Source organism: Antedon bifida, chromosome 1 (genome assembly GCF_963402885.1).
Source record: "Antedon bifida chromosome 1, ecAntBifi1.1, whole genome shotgun sequence".
In the NCBI taxonomy this organism is placed as follows: Eukaryota; Metazoa; Echinodermata; class Crinoidea; order Comatulida; family Antedonidae; genus Antedon; species Antedon bifida.
Window position 1 is genome coordinate 32,487,405 of NC_136226.1, and position 14,475 is coordinate 32,501,879.

General features: G+C 31.5%; 1 protein-coding gene across 2 annotated transcripts in view; it reads right to left on the reverse strand.

Moving 5' to 3' along the window:
• Nucleotides 1–14,475, reverse strand: part of LOC144850946 (uncharacterized) — a 48,659-nt gene that overhangs the window by 8,439 nt on the left and 25,745 nt on the right. The window contains exons 4-11 of one of the 2 annotated variants that reach the window (XM_078708468.1): nt 13,126–13,308; nt 12,546–12,926; nt 12,120–12,290; nt 9,507–9,563; nt 8,581–8,637; nt 4,289–4,570; nt 1,651–1,721; nt 682–792 (exon numbers count right to left, since the gene is read on the reverse strand). In XM_078708468.1, the coding sequence (XP_078564594.1) occupies nt 682–792; nt 1,651–1,721; nt 4,289–4,570; nt 8,581–8,637; nt 9,507–9,563; nt 12,120–12,290; nt 12,546–12,926; nt 13,126–13,308 (1,313 nt within the window). The remainder of the gene's footprint in view (nt 1–681; nt 793–1,650; nt 1,722–4,288; nt 4,571–8,580; nt 8,638–9,506; nt 9,564–12,119; nt 12,291–12,545; nt 12,927–13,125; nt 13,309–14,475) is intronic. The other variant, XM_078708477.1, reaches the window with a different exon arrangement.

A 14,475-nucleotide genomic window follows, 5' to 3' on the forward strand; every position in this document is an offset into this window, starting at 1 on the left:
ATCACAGGTTATTTCCTTGCACCCAGCCCTCAAATGATTTGAAATTTCAATAAACATGTGTCACTTAAACTGAACACAAGGGAATCAAACAATTAGATTTTGTCTGATATCAAAAATGTTTCAACTTTAGGATTGCTATAAGCCCTCATATTTTGATCTGACACTAAACGCTATAACTATGATCTATTTCACCTTAACATGTTATTTTATTGGCTCAGATTTTATGAACAAATGTGAGATGATAGATAGTGAAGGTATCATGTTGTCTATTAATGTTCAGACCACCAAAAAAAGGGGGCATATATAATTCTCAGGGGTGTCTATACAAATTATCTCTCTTATTGAACATTTTATGATATAATTTTCAATATGTCTGTAACAAAATAATATTGATGCAGCCACTGGATTATGTATATAAACAAGAAATCTTTGCATAGTAATGGTAGGTAAACTGGTTTGAATAAACTCAAACTAGTCAGAACAAGAAATTTATGAAACTGTGAAATATTACTTGTGATTGACAGTATCTGTACAAAATTGCTGCATTAAACTCTGTCTACACCATCAAACTTTATGTGATGTCCATATATGGGCACATCACATTTTTTTGTCACATCAACTTTGATAGTGTAGACAGAGCTTTAGATGAGAAAGATACAAAATATGATGAATAAGTCTAACCTGATAGACATATTCCTCTTCAGCATCAGACAAGCTGTTAACACTAGCCACACCTTTAAGGGCAATCAACATTTCCTGACAAGTTAAGAAACCATCGCAGTCCTCATCTGCCTATCATTAAATAAATACAATCACATCAGTATCAATTTATTTTACCAGAATCATCAGTAATTACTAACTAACAATATTATTGGTGCATGCGGGTGGCCATAATTGCAATGCTCATTTTCCGATCACCTTGGTTTTAAGATCATTGTGGGACAGGGGGTTCTTTTTTATCTTTTTAATAAAAATGTAAAGCTATATTTTGTATAGGATAGCAAATAATGTCTTCAATTTAAAGACTTGCAATTTAAACACTAGTGTTGCCCGAAAGCTCTGCTAATTTTACTGTTTTACTTTATTGTTTTGATTTAGCTTTTTGCTTATTTTATTTTGTATCTCCATTGAGATCCAGCATACACACAACATTGTTATTTTTTTCAGTAATTTGCCTTTGGATTTAATTTAAAGAAGACATATTTTTTTTGTATTTACAAAGTTAACACTGATAACATTTTCAAAGGCCCAAAATTTAATTCTATTAATCTATTCCTAATGCATTCTGATAACTTTCAAATTGTGATCAAAGAGTGTCTAGTTTTTGAGAAAGTTGGCTGTATTATAATAAACTAAAAGAAATTAAATTAACCTTAGCCTCAACCTTAATACTTTCAATATGATTTAAAATCACATTACGGAAATTCTAATTAAATGACTTGGGCCTATAAATGTGAAACGGAAGAATAGAAGGATTAAGTATTAAAGAAAAACGTGGGGAAAGGAAGAGAAGGGGAAAAGGAAGAGAAGGGGAAAAGGAGAATTGAATTGTAGAAAACTCAAACATTTTTTCATATTAGTAATTAAATCAAATAAAATTCACCTATTTTTGTAAATTTACTTAATATTTCAATGAATTATAAAGCTTACCGTTTCAAAAGCCCGTCTATATAAATACTCCTTTTCACGTTTGATAATACAAAACTGCGCTAACCAGCCAGCTAAAATAAAAATAGAAAAACTGTTAAAAAAGTAGTTTTACTAATTAGCACATTGATTGATGAGGGACGATGAAGGAAATGAAGTGAATTGGAAAACAGGTTTGTGAATCAAGAAGGAAACAAGAGGCAGTCATAAATCAAATTAATTAATGTTACACCCTTCCAACAGCAGCTATGAACTGAAAGGTAACAAAAAGGTTGTGTTTTGAAGGACTACATGAGTAAAATTACCACCACACCCAAAGGCAACACCCAATTTTGTTGATTAACGCCTAGTCATGCCAACCTTCTTTAGTCTGTCTCTCTCTCCTTGCTGTTCCAACAAGCTCTTTCCATCTGTTACGTTTTGGTTTTGTAATATCCATTTGCTTACGATGTAAAAACCACAGAATATGAAGATTGTTCAGCTCAGTAAATTGAGTAATTTGGAACATGAATCCTAGACACACTCTCATCAACTTAAATTTTATTTCCCTTACATTGCTTTATGTAATTAATGAGTAAAGTATCATTGCTTGTTTATATGTAGAGCATAAATATAAATTAAGAGCACTGGAAATGGGTGGTATCGCTCGAGAGGAGCTGAAGAAAAGAGGGAATATTAAAAGTGTTAGATGACGACATAGATTTTAAAAGACGGCAGGTGGACGTATTTTCTACCTTGTTAAGCATTTGTGTAATGATAGGATTGAAGTGATCTTAACGACTATGATTTAAAAAGTTCTCATTAACAAGCATCCTGGCCAGGGGATTTACTAATTGTGAACAAATTGTAATATCATGTTATTATAGGATGTTTGGTAGGAAATCATTTCAATGACATCTGACAATGAGAAAGCTTTTTATTATTCTATATTATTATTCCTATACGGTTTACATAGTACTGTACTTGTAAATACTTGCATTTGCATACTGAGATAATTTGCATATTAGTCTACAGGTTGTTGGTCTTATATATAATTGTAACAAGAACGTACACAAGGGTAAAAGAATAACTGTACGAGTAAAACGGTTGTACATGCGATTACATTAATACGCTTGACTAAATACTGTTTTTGTTTGGTGTATCATAATTCCCAAACAAGCAATTCAAGAGACTGTGCTTTTCATATTGGTAGTAATAATTATAGAAGTTGCATTTTCTATACAAGTACTTAAGACTTAATATTAGAACTGAACTTAAGCAGAACATTAAAACAAAACCCTTGACTTAAAACAACAAAGTAATAATTGGTTAAGTAGCAAAGAATACAAGAGAGAATTGATATGTAAACAATTAATGTGTTTCTCTCATTTACACACTTGCTTTTAATCTATTTAACAAGGAGCTCTCCTACAACATGTAATTAGTTAAGTAAATGTCGATTGATAACTATTTATATTGTCCATCAATTGGTACTCTAAATTTCTATATGCTCTTATAATCAACTTTAATATTGTTAATTGGCTTTTAACATCAATGAAACAATGAGTAGAGCAGCAGAAGAATTCTGAATAAACTATATATTGGCAATGATGAGTACTTGTTGATATTTTTTAAGGAGTTTTTAATTTTTCCCATCAATCACTTTACCTAGCACGTATAAAATGATATATATTAAGGTAATCTTCATAACATTATTACAGTATCATTTGAGAGTATGTTTATGCACAAAAAAAAAAAATTGTTTTTCCAAATGATTTTTTACCTTCCATCACTTTGCTGGTAGCAAATGATATTTAAGAAAATCATAAACTTTTTAAGCACTGTTACCAGAATCACAAACTAAGCTATTAACTTACTTTTCAATTGAAAATCTACTTTTGTTGGACCCTTCTCTTTCTCCTTTATTATTTTAACATGCATAGATTTTAATCAAATTAATCAATAATAATCAAATTTAATGATATTAGAATAATCTTGTGACAGAAGTCTCTTTTCATCATCAACTTTTTAAAAATTAAGAATTATTAGGTAAATTAAAATCCAGTGAGTCATGTTCAGCAATCATTAATCATTCTATAAGTTGTGTCTGACCTTTTCCGAGGTAATCATGCGCGACAAGACAAACCATAGGTAGGAATATCAATACAACAAGTGTGATGCTTCGAGGCAATCAAAATAAATGGTGACAAGTCATTTCAAAGAATGTTGCTCTCGGCATTGTGTAGACAACGAATTAGTCATTTAATTTGGTAGATTTTTATATTAAAAAAACATGGACACTAATATACTAAGGTGCCTCTGTTTCTGTAGATTTTTAATAGTTTAAAATAATGTATAAATGATGTAATTATTTATACATTAAGTAGGAATTTTTATACAGATGGTAGCCTAACCTGTGTCTGCAGAATAAGTGCGGCCTGAAGTACAATCTAAAAATTTAGGAATGTGGGTTAATTTAATTTGTTTATTTTTCAACTTTTTGGCAGGTATCGCTATAAAACAGATTAAATGTATTACAAATAAAGGGTTTTTTTTAAATATGAAAACATTCTGTCTTTGCTTATAAAAATCACTGCCATAAAAGTAGAATATTTCAACATGTGTTATGTCAGCAAGTAAAACAAAACCAAGTTGTACTCACAGTCTATGATGGATAAGGAATCTGGAGAAGTTCCTTGTGTTACTCCTTTCCTCTTTTTCAATTTCTCATACATCAACAAAGCTTTACGTCTTCTCTCATCTGCTCTTCTCTGCCTTTCAAGTTCTAATCTTATTGCTGGGTCAATATCTGGCGTTGTTAATGGTTCATGCTTCTCTGACTCTGGGGAGGGGGAAGGGGTCACTGACTTGAGGGGCGGTGAAGGGGAGTAAACTGCTGGTATCATAGTAGTAGCCTGATTAATAAGAGTTGGAGAAGGTGGCTCTGAAATACAAGAATATCCATGTTTTGTTAACATTCTTTACGTGAAAGTTTAAAGACAAAAGTTGTTAACCAGTCTCTTTGTAAATGTATTGTAAGTAAGATTTTGCGATTACCTATAAATGATTTTTAAAGATATTGCAATATATTTTAATTTTATTTTGATATAATATTTATGCATTTTTAATGTTTATACAAATTATAATCTAAATGTTTTTATCCAATCAGTGCAATAGGAGACCTACTAGATATTGATTAAGTTCACTATTTAGGAATCCTCTCTCTTGTTTTTTCTTGTTCTTGTCCATTTTTTTTTATGGAGACAAAATAAATGAAGTGAAAGTTTCTTTAACCAACAATTATGACAATGTAATACTGTAGGTTAAAGACCATTTTACAGACATTTTTAATTGCACACTCCAAAAAAATGCCTTTATGTAACTGACATGAGTAATCATTTCCAGGTACTTCAGTGAAATCGTAATAATTTTCTAAATTATAATTGTATTAGTTTTATTGTCTAGACTACAGATTGAGACGCAGACAAATAATTTCCATATTCCAAATTAATTAAGGATTAATAAAAACACATTTTCCACTGTAATCAATGTTAATAATTAACTTTTCTCCAAAATATTACTGGGGAACCAGATGAATTTATTTGAATTTTAAAAATAAGCGTACTCGGCAATAGAATAGATACAGGTGTCGCCCATGTAGAACTAATGATATGCGGTACAGGTGTTCTGGATGAATGACATATAGGTCAGGTGACAATCAGGTCAGGTGACAATCAAGTCGGGTGACTCAAACAGTTAGCAACATACAGAATAATTGACAGTGGCTCAGTGCTTGAAACTTGTCCTATAAATCAATTTGATTTGAGTGTTCATGCGGTTATGAGTGGGGGAACCACAAACTGGGGCGAACGTAGGTTACAAACTAAAGGAAGTACACTAACCTCAACCTTACAATGGTTGGGGTGAGAAGTGAACATTCAAATAGATCCATGGTGAAAAATGCATTCTCATACGTAACCTAACAGTATTATAACAAATTTGTGGACTTTTTAGGAATCCTCTTTTTCTTATGCTCTGTCTACACTATCAAACTAGTTTGACAAAAAAAGTGTGATGTGCCCAAATATGATTGGTAGTGATATCCCCAAATATGGTAGTAATATAACATCATCATGTCCATATATGGGCACATCACATTTTTTTTGTCACATAAAGTGTAGTAAGAGCTTTACACTTTTACAGATAAGTAAAAGTGGTATTCTTTCACATTATTCATTTTTTTGAACAAGATTCTTGCTACTTTAAAAAAAAAAACAAATTTTAATAGGAGCCAAGTTTCCTAGGTTTCTTACATAAATACTAGGGTTTAATAAGTTGTATTTTATGCCCAGTAGGCCATGACCACATATAACATAACTTAATGTAATTAGTGTTCCAATTAAAAACACTACGGAAAACATAACAGTTGTCTTACAAGGGCAGTAAAATGATTTTATCAAAAATGATTATGATAAATCAACATTGAAGAAAAACTGAAAAGTTAGTGGCATTTATTTTACACGAAATACTGTGTTAAATGTAGACATGGGGTTTCAAAGGGTATTCTCAATGCTGAAATGGTATTTTTGGCAAAAGAATGGTTACGTGGTTAATTATTTGATAGAACAGTTGTTAGTCAGTGGATTAATGTTACTACTCTAGAGTTATCAGTGATTTGATTGGCCGGATTTAGGATTACAAGGTTTAGAGAACATTGTTAGGAACAACGCAATTGTCGAGCATATATGGTGAATGTCATAATTTTCCTTTGAGGCTATTTTTGGTCTGTAACATTGAAAATGTTTGAGAATTTTATCCGATAAAATCAGTAAAGTCTAACATTTGTAAAAACTACCAATTAAAATAATGTATTGTTTTTTTTCTGTCTCACTGCACCATTATATATTTCTTATGGGAATGAAATTAATGTTATTTTTATTTGAATGAGACTAAATACTAGCAACTGTTGCTGAGCAAGCCATGATTAGCGATCCCAAGGGGAGAATCCTAAGGGGGTGGTGCTTTAGCGTTAATGACTAGACCACCAGATTGTGGATTATGTGGCTTGAATGTTTCCAATGGACCACCAGTTAGAAGTAAGTCTGTATCATGAACAAACCATCAACATTGCATTCACTAGTATACAATCAGTAATAAATACTTTTACCATTTTATACATTTTAATGTACACAGAAAAATTTCAAATCAAGATATTTGAAAGTATGTCTACGTGCCATACAGTGCTATAACACGGACAAATAAGTTCTCCATGGCTACACTTTCCCAATCTTGGTGTGGTAAAAATCATTTCAAATTTTTTTTTTTAGCAAAATTGCTAATCAAACCAAGATTTTTAGCACGGTAGTTATTCATTTTTTGCTGTTCTATACTGTAGATGTGTAGCAATAAAGTAGTTTGGTCTAGCTATTTGCTATGCTACACCGACGAAATTATTCCCTGATGTAAATACACAGCAAGTGAGCTTTGGCTGCAACAGCAAAAAATTTACCCTCCTGTTATTGGCGAATTTCTTTTGCTGTTGGTTGGGTTTGGAAATAAAATAAAATAAAAATAACAGTGATATAAATAAAAGAAACTTGAAGCTTGAAAACACTATATTTACAAATATTATTTTAAATGTTTGTATACCTTTTGTACAGTAACATTTACATACAATAACCAGAAACACTTTCTTACATTATACTAATTATGTCCATTCTCGGTTGTATATTTATTATGTTACTCTGTATTTTGCTCTATTATTTGTGGAAATAAATGTTATTATTATTATTATTATTAAAAATCAGAACATTCTCAATTATAAGTCTGTTGGGACATAAGTCTATATAAATTGGGAGAAACAATATCAATAAACATAGTGATATTTGTATGTTTGTCATACAGCATTCAATTGTCCTAATAAGCTTATAATTTGTTAAGTTTAATATCATAACACTAGGCAATTAAATGGCAAAACATAATTATGTGAATCAAATCAGGCTGGCTACCTTGATTTTCCAAGACACATGGTGAACTTAATGTTGTTATAAAGTTTGCTTGGTGAAGAATTTTTATCCGTAATAAGACATTTCAGAATATAGTAAATTATTATTTATATTACAAAGTAATCGTAATTATAATTACAAACACCAACATTTTGTTGCAACAATTTTGTTTTTGGAACAAAAATCTAACACAAACCACATTTTTTAGGTTATTTAAAGATAGACTGTGTCTACGTCCTCAATCTGTTCTTATTTAATTTGAGAGCTATGGGGCAGTTGCTCCACCCACCTGGGTCTTATTCAAATTGAATAGTATGTTCAAATCTAAATGAAACAACTAGTCTAGAATTCTTTGCGGAATGCTCCGAGGTGACTTGTTTATTTCCCAGAAATTATTATTGTTTCACTTGACGTTCCTAACATAAATGAAACAATATTACCAGTTTATATAGGTCTACAAACAATTGTGCAAAAATGAAATAAAACGGTGGCCCAAAAACTGAGGAAAATACTTGGTAAAATGTAGAGCATGCAATGTTATACAAATAATGTTTATGAGTGTAATAGTACAAATAATGGCATTAGGTGAATGATGAACGACCATTCAATAGTGCGTACTATTGCACACCATGTGACCAACAATCGTCCAATCAAATGTGAGGAATTTATTTAGGTATTATATAAATCTGAATATTACTATACTATTCATTTCATATAATTTTATGAGGAGTTACATGCATATGTATATAGTGTAAATATTTATTAAAGTTTATCAATATGCTTATGATCTCTATCTTACTTCTATCAAAACCGTCACAGTACATGTTGTATGAGGAGTTAGAACAGCTCATGAGTGAGTAGTCAAATATGCATACACACATTCATTATTAGTAATGTTAGTTCAGGTTGCCTGGTTCATTATGAAATTCAAGCCACTCACAAAACTTACTTTGTTCAATGTTAAATTGAAGTTTTGGAAGAGGTGGTAAAGTAACAGTTGTTGATACTACATTTATAAAAGTAAAAATAACAACATTTAAACGAAACAGACAAAATGACAGAATTAAAAAGGTCATCGCAAACAATGTGCGGCGAACATACATTTAAAATATTTATTTGAGACTAAACAGAGATAAAGAGTTTTGAAACATGTTTATAGTATGAACAGAGATTGATAGATGCATCTGAACAGGTTGTTGATGGTGCGTCGTGTGACCAGCATTATAAAACAACAAAAGAAATAAAGCGTGCTGGTCTAAACAAAGTTTACAACACATGCACAAAAAGATCAAAATAACAACATACTCTGTCAAACTCAATCAATCAGGTGACATTGATCACATGATCAGGATGTTTCCAATATGTTATATTTACAGCCACCTGATCAAAGGTTAACATATCTAAGTCAAAATTGACAAATTTCATCAGAGGCACACCCATTACAAATAATTTGTTAATATTTTCCTTTTGTGAAGATATCTTTAAAAACAGATTTAAAATTATGGCACTATGGCTTGGTGGTTTGCTTACCAATCCCAGGGTAATGGGCTTAAATCCTAGCTCTGCCATATCATAATTATGGCAAAACAGCATCTCATAACAAGACTGGCCTGGCATTGTTTCCAATTCTGTAATTGGCCAGTTATGTGTTCCCCTCAAAGAAGGAAAAACACAAACAAGATTTAGAAATGAATATAGTGTCTTGTTTGCACTTTAAAGAACATCTTTTGAGACGAGTAGAGGGTTACCCCGGTGTACTCTTATACACACAGCCACTGTCACACACTTAACATAACTCATCAAGAGGACCCCTTGATTGTCAGCATAAGCTGTTTAGGGTCACCCTCTATAAAAAAAAAACTAAATAAAACAAACCTGGTGTTTCAGTGTGAGTTACAGTTTCATCTGGCTCTGTGACTGGAGATAACTCAACTAAAAAGACAAACAGACATTACATTATTACATATACTAATGTTGTTTACGGACTGTTGAATGTAATGTAAAGATTTTAAATCTGAAGTCTGGGATCCCAGGGTTAACAAAGACCAAGGTGGTTTCTACAGGGGTGGGCGTTAGTGGAGTCTTTAAGGGTCTGTTCAGGCTTAGATAATATTTACATGGTTAAGTTAGTATCATGGGCACACTTAATATCGCTATGATGGATAGGAACCAACTTACCTGGGTAAATAAATAAAACCTATATTTAGTACCCAGAACTTATTTATGTCAAACTTTAATCTAACAATATAATTTCAAGAAAACAACATTTACGGTTTAAGAGTTGAGTTATATTATGCTATAATATACAATTTATAGCTGAATGTTGAAAATGATATAATGAGCAGTAAATTATGACCTGTGTGAACGAGTGCTTGCTTAAGGGAAAAATAACAGTAATGCTTTTCATTATCATTCAGTCCCAACAGACTGCTAAAAGTGTGTGCTGGAAATGTGAACAATTTAATAACAAAAACATGTTTATAAACTATTTGAATGGACTAATAATACAACTAGTAATAAAACAATCCAAAGATGTATTAAGTCTACACTATCAAACTTTATGTGACAAAAAAATGTGATGTGCCCATATGGACATGGTCATATTACTATCATATTTGGGCATATCACTATCATATTTGGGCACATAAAACTTTTTTTGTCAAACTAGTTTGATAGTGTATACAGAGCTTTACATATTATATATTAGAATTTTTTTGTTTTTTTGCCATTGTAAAATGTATTAGCATGGTTGACCTGAACTTAGCAGAACAAGCCAACATATAAAGTACACAGCATTACTAGCTTCAGGGTGTTACCGGTGGTTGTCATAGCAACATCTCTCAAGAGAATTTCAATACTTTTATTTTGTTATTAATACACCTGACACTGTCAATGTAAAGTTGTTTAATCAAAGATGGCAAGTAATTATCCAACCCCTGAGATACCTATACAGTGTTACAGAATAAAAGGAACTGACAGAATAACACCCAGTATTTTATTCAGCGAACCTTTTCAGGCATTGGCCTAGTCACACTGCGAGACACATGTTGAAATTATGACTCTGTAATTTGTGTTCAAAATATCTTTTGGTATTGAGTACTGTACTGTTTATGACCAATAGTACAGTCCTGAGGGGTCTGAGTACAACATTTTGGCAAATATAAAACAATGAAATTGTCCAAAGTGTTGTGTCCATATTGAACATAAATTAGGGTGTGGGATTATACTATATCATATATTAGTTTGACCAAAAAAGTGTGATGTGCCCAAATATAGTAGTGATATTCTCAAATATGGTAGCGATATGTCCATATATGGGCACATCAAATTTGTTTGTCACATAAAGTTTTATAGTGTAGACAGAGCTTTAGTTTTCAATTTTTTTGATGCAAGCAACCACACTATTAATGCTGTTACAAAACCACTTTGAATAATGCTGCAATTTAAAGTCTGATCCACAAACACAAAAAGCTGGGGGACATACTGACAAACCTACACACATTGATGCTTAAGCTCTGTCTACAATATCAAACTAGTTTGGAGGAGCTATAAGGATCAATGTCCCTGGACAACGAACGCTGGGGACATACTGACAAAATTACAGATTTTAATGTTTACATTACCTGTCAACAGATCTCTATATTTGAGCAATCAATCATGTTGTTAAAGCAACACACCTCAAAGGAAATCTACTAATGAATCACTTGGAGAGCTTGCAATGGAAAGAATATTGGTTGCATTTGGATTTTTCTTAGAGATAAGTTTTGTTTCATAATAACATTAATGTTGTGTCTGATTTTAGTTTAATAATGTATGTTTGATTCTAAGCTAATATATAACTATAATTTAAAATCTGAATCACACTGAATTAATTTGGTAAAATGCTTTTCAAGTTTGTAGAGTTTGAGTCAGAAATTGGCAATGTTGGAAAAGCAGGAGTTAATTAATATAATGTTAAAATAGAAATATCATTTCTTGTAAGTAGTTGTACAATGCAGTACAGATCAAATGTATTTCTAATTGTATGTTAAAAATAAAAACGTCTGTGAAGAAAAATGAACTTTTAAACTGTACAGGTTAACAGTGGTGGTATATGTCTTATTATTATCATGTTTTTAGATAAACCAATTTACAATAATATACAAAAAGTAGACAATATTGATAACACCGTGGTTAACATGTTTTTAAACAGAACACTTTATGGGTCAATTATGTAGTGATTTACCAAAGTTTGTGAACTTGATAGGAATGCATGGGATAACCTGAAGCAAAAGTTGGTTACATCATAATGAAGTATTATCTTCACAATATTATTACAATCACCAGCTACTGTACAGCCACAAACCACATCAATCACTGCATACCTCAGCAGAAATTCTAGGAACTGCTTCTGGCTTTTGTGGTTCTGAACTTGAACTAGCCTGATGGACATAGATAACAGTCACCTAGTTAAAGATGGAACTCCCTACAATTATACTACAAACAAACCTGGGGTGGGTATTCTTGGTAGAGGTGTTTTTGGCTTTTCTTCAATAATATTTGCAGTTTTTTTTATTGGTTTTTCTTTTTGCTTTTTCTCTCTCTTTTTTCGTGGTTGCCGAGTTGCTATTGGTGACATCATTGGTTCATTTTCTTTTAGTTTAACTTCAGGACTCATAGCTATGTGAAATCAAAAGTATTAATACAAAAATTTAAAAATCTAAAAAAAATAATGTTTATATTCTAGAGTCATGAGTACTATAGGTAAGTTTTAAAATCCAAAGTTATTCAGTTTAAACTTTATTTTTTGATATAAAATATTTGTAATACATTCATAGACCACGAGAGGTATAACTGAATTAAATAGAAGGGAGCAAAAAGATTTATAATAAATATTGATAATTAATTGTCAGAATATTGAGTTGTAATACTAACCTTTTGGTGGGGGCGTAGGGGATAGGATTGGGGGCGTAGGGGATAGGATTGGGGGTGCAGGGGGTAGGTCTGGTAGTCGATGCAGTGATGGTGCCATTCTAATATCCACTCGATCCACATCTTCAATCTTTACCATATCACTACTGACAAATGAGTTTGGAGGTACTACTGTCTGTTTTACTGTGTGTGATATCGGATCAACATTGTTCACTGACTGAGAAAGTGCGTTATTGGTTGGAACTGACTGGGCTGTCTGTCCATTGTTGATGGATATTGATGGAGAAGTTAGTTCATTCCCATTTGTAATTTTTTTGTCTGGTTGTGTATTAGATTCAGAAAAGCTTTTCCAAGTATGTGTACCAGTAAAGATGGTTAATTGTTCTACAATTAAATAAAATAATAATTTATTTTATTTTATATATTTAGGTGCTTTCTTTTCCTTTTCACAAACACAATCAAGATAAGTTCAACAGAAACAAAGATTAAGCAAGTCTTTGTAAGTGGAGTTGCATTTATTGTGAAATAAAAATATAAAATTATGCAAATCAAATACATCCTGGAATTTAAATGAGAAACATACCTAGAAAGAATGGAGTTTCTACGATGAATTTGCAATAATGAATTGTCTTGTCAGCTGGCAATGCTATGATAGTAGGTTGAACATGAAAACTGCTGATGTCACTCCCCCAGCCATCTTCGCCTTCCCAGGGGACAACAGATGGGAATCTAGAAGCAGCTGGTGGATATGAAAGGCCTACTGGAGCTAAAAAAGAAACAACATCAAGGAAACACATGGTTAAATAAAACACTAATAAAGGTTTGGGAAAAAAATTGATAAATGTATGTAGTTTAGTAATTGATACTTTTTGTGTAGTTTAAAGTCAAGAGAGGGTAAGCACCTCACCACCTGTTAAACAAGTACAATTATTTTCTCATACCAAATTGGAACAAAATTGAGATTTTATGAGTTTATGGCAATTCTTATCAAACACTATCATATTATTGGAAATTTGGTTAAAACCAGTCATGGCATTAGTTTCGTCAACCAATAATTTAATTAAAGTTATTTAAAAAAATAAAGCCGCAAAAAAGTGTACAAAAGGACCAAATTGATATATGAGGGCAGCAGACAAAATAAGTTTATAGAACCACGGTTTTAAGACTAAACCTATATTTGTGATTGTAACCAGTGACTCAATCTGCATTGTATTTCTACAGGACCAACCATCTGAATTTAAATTGATAATTTACTCTCTTGTTTTTCTAATTTCAAATAATCTTATACCTCTTGTTAAACTAAATTCGGTGTTGTTAAGAGTTTAGTCTGTTTTACCCTTAAGGATATTTCATTCAATTTCAACAAATAAATATTAAAAAGACAATATGTATATGTAAAGTATATTAAATATAATAGTGTACTTGGATTATGTAAAAACATCAATAATATAACAATATTATAAATATAAAATACTATAAATGAGTAATAAAATAGCATGATAAATCTTTTAAAGCTTTATTAACCGTGTTCTCATATGAATAAATAATTCCATGTGTGTTTTTTCCTTCCCTTGTACATGTCATACAGTGGATGAAGCTAATGTGATTGACAATCAAATCATTTTATTTGAAGTTGTCTACTTAAGAAAAGTATTAAGTCATGCAGCGAGACAAAAAGATCATAACCTCCATTAAGAAAAAATATGGAACTTAGACAGCATGAAATATGAAAGGTTTAATCTTCTTCTTCTAATTGTGTATGTTTTGATTGAATCTGTACTTGTTTTTTTTACTTCGATAATAGAGCAACACATCTAGGCTAATTGTCAAGTTCAAGCTACATCTCTTAAGCTCTGTCTGCACTATCAAACTAGTTTGACAAAACATGTGATGTGCCCAAATATGGTAGTGATATGACATCATCATGTCCATG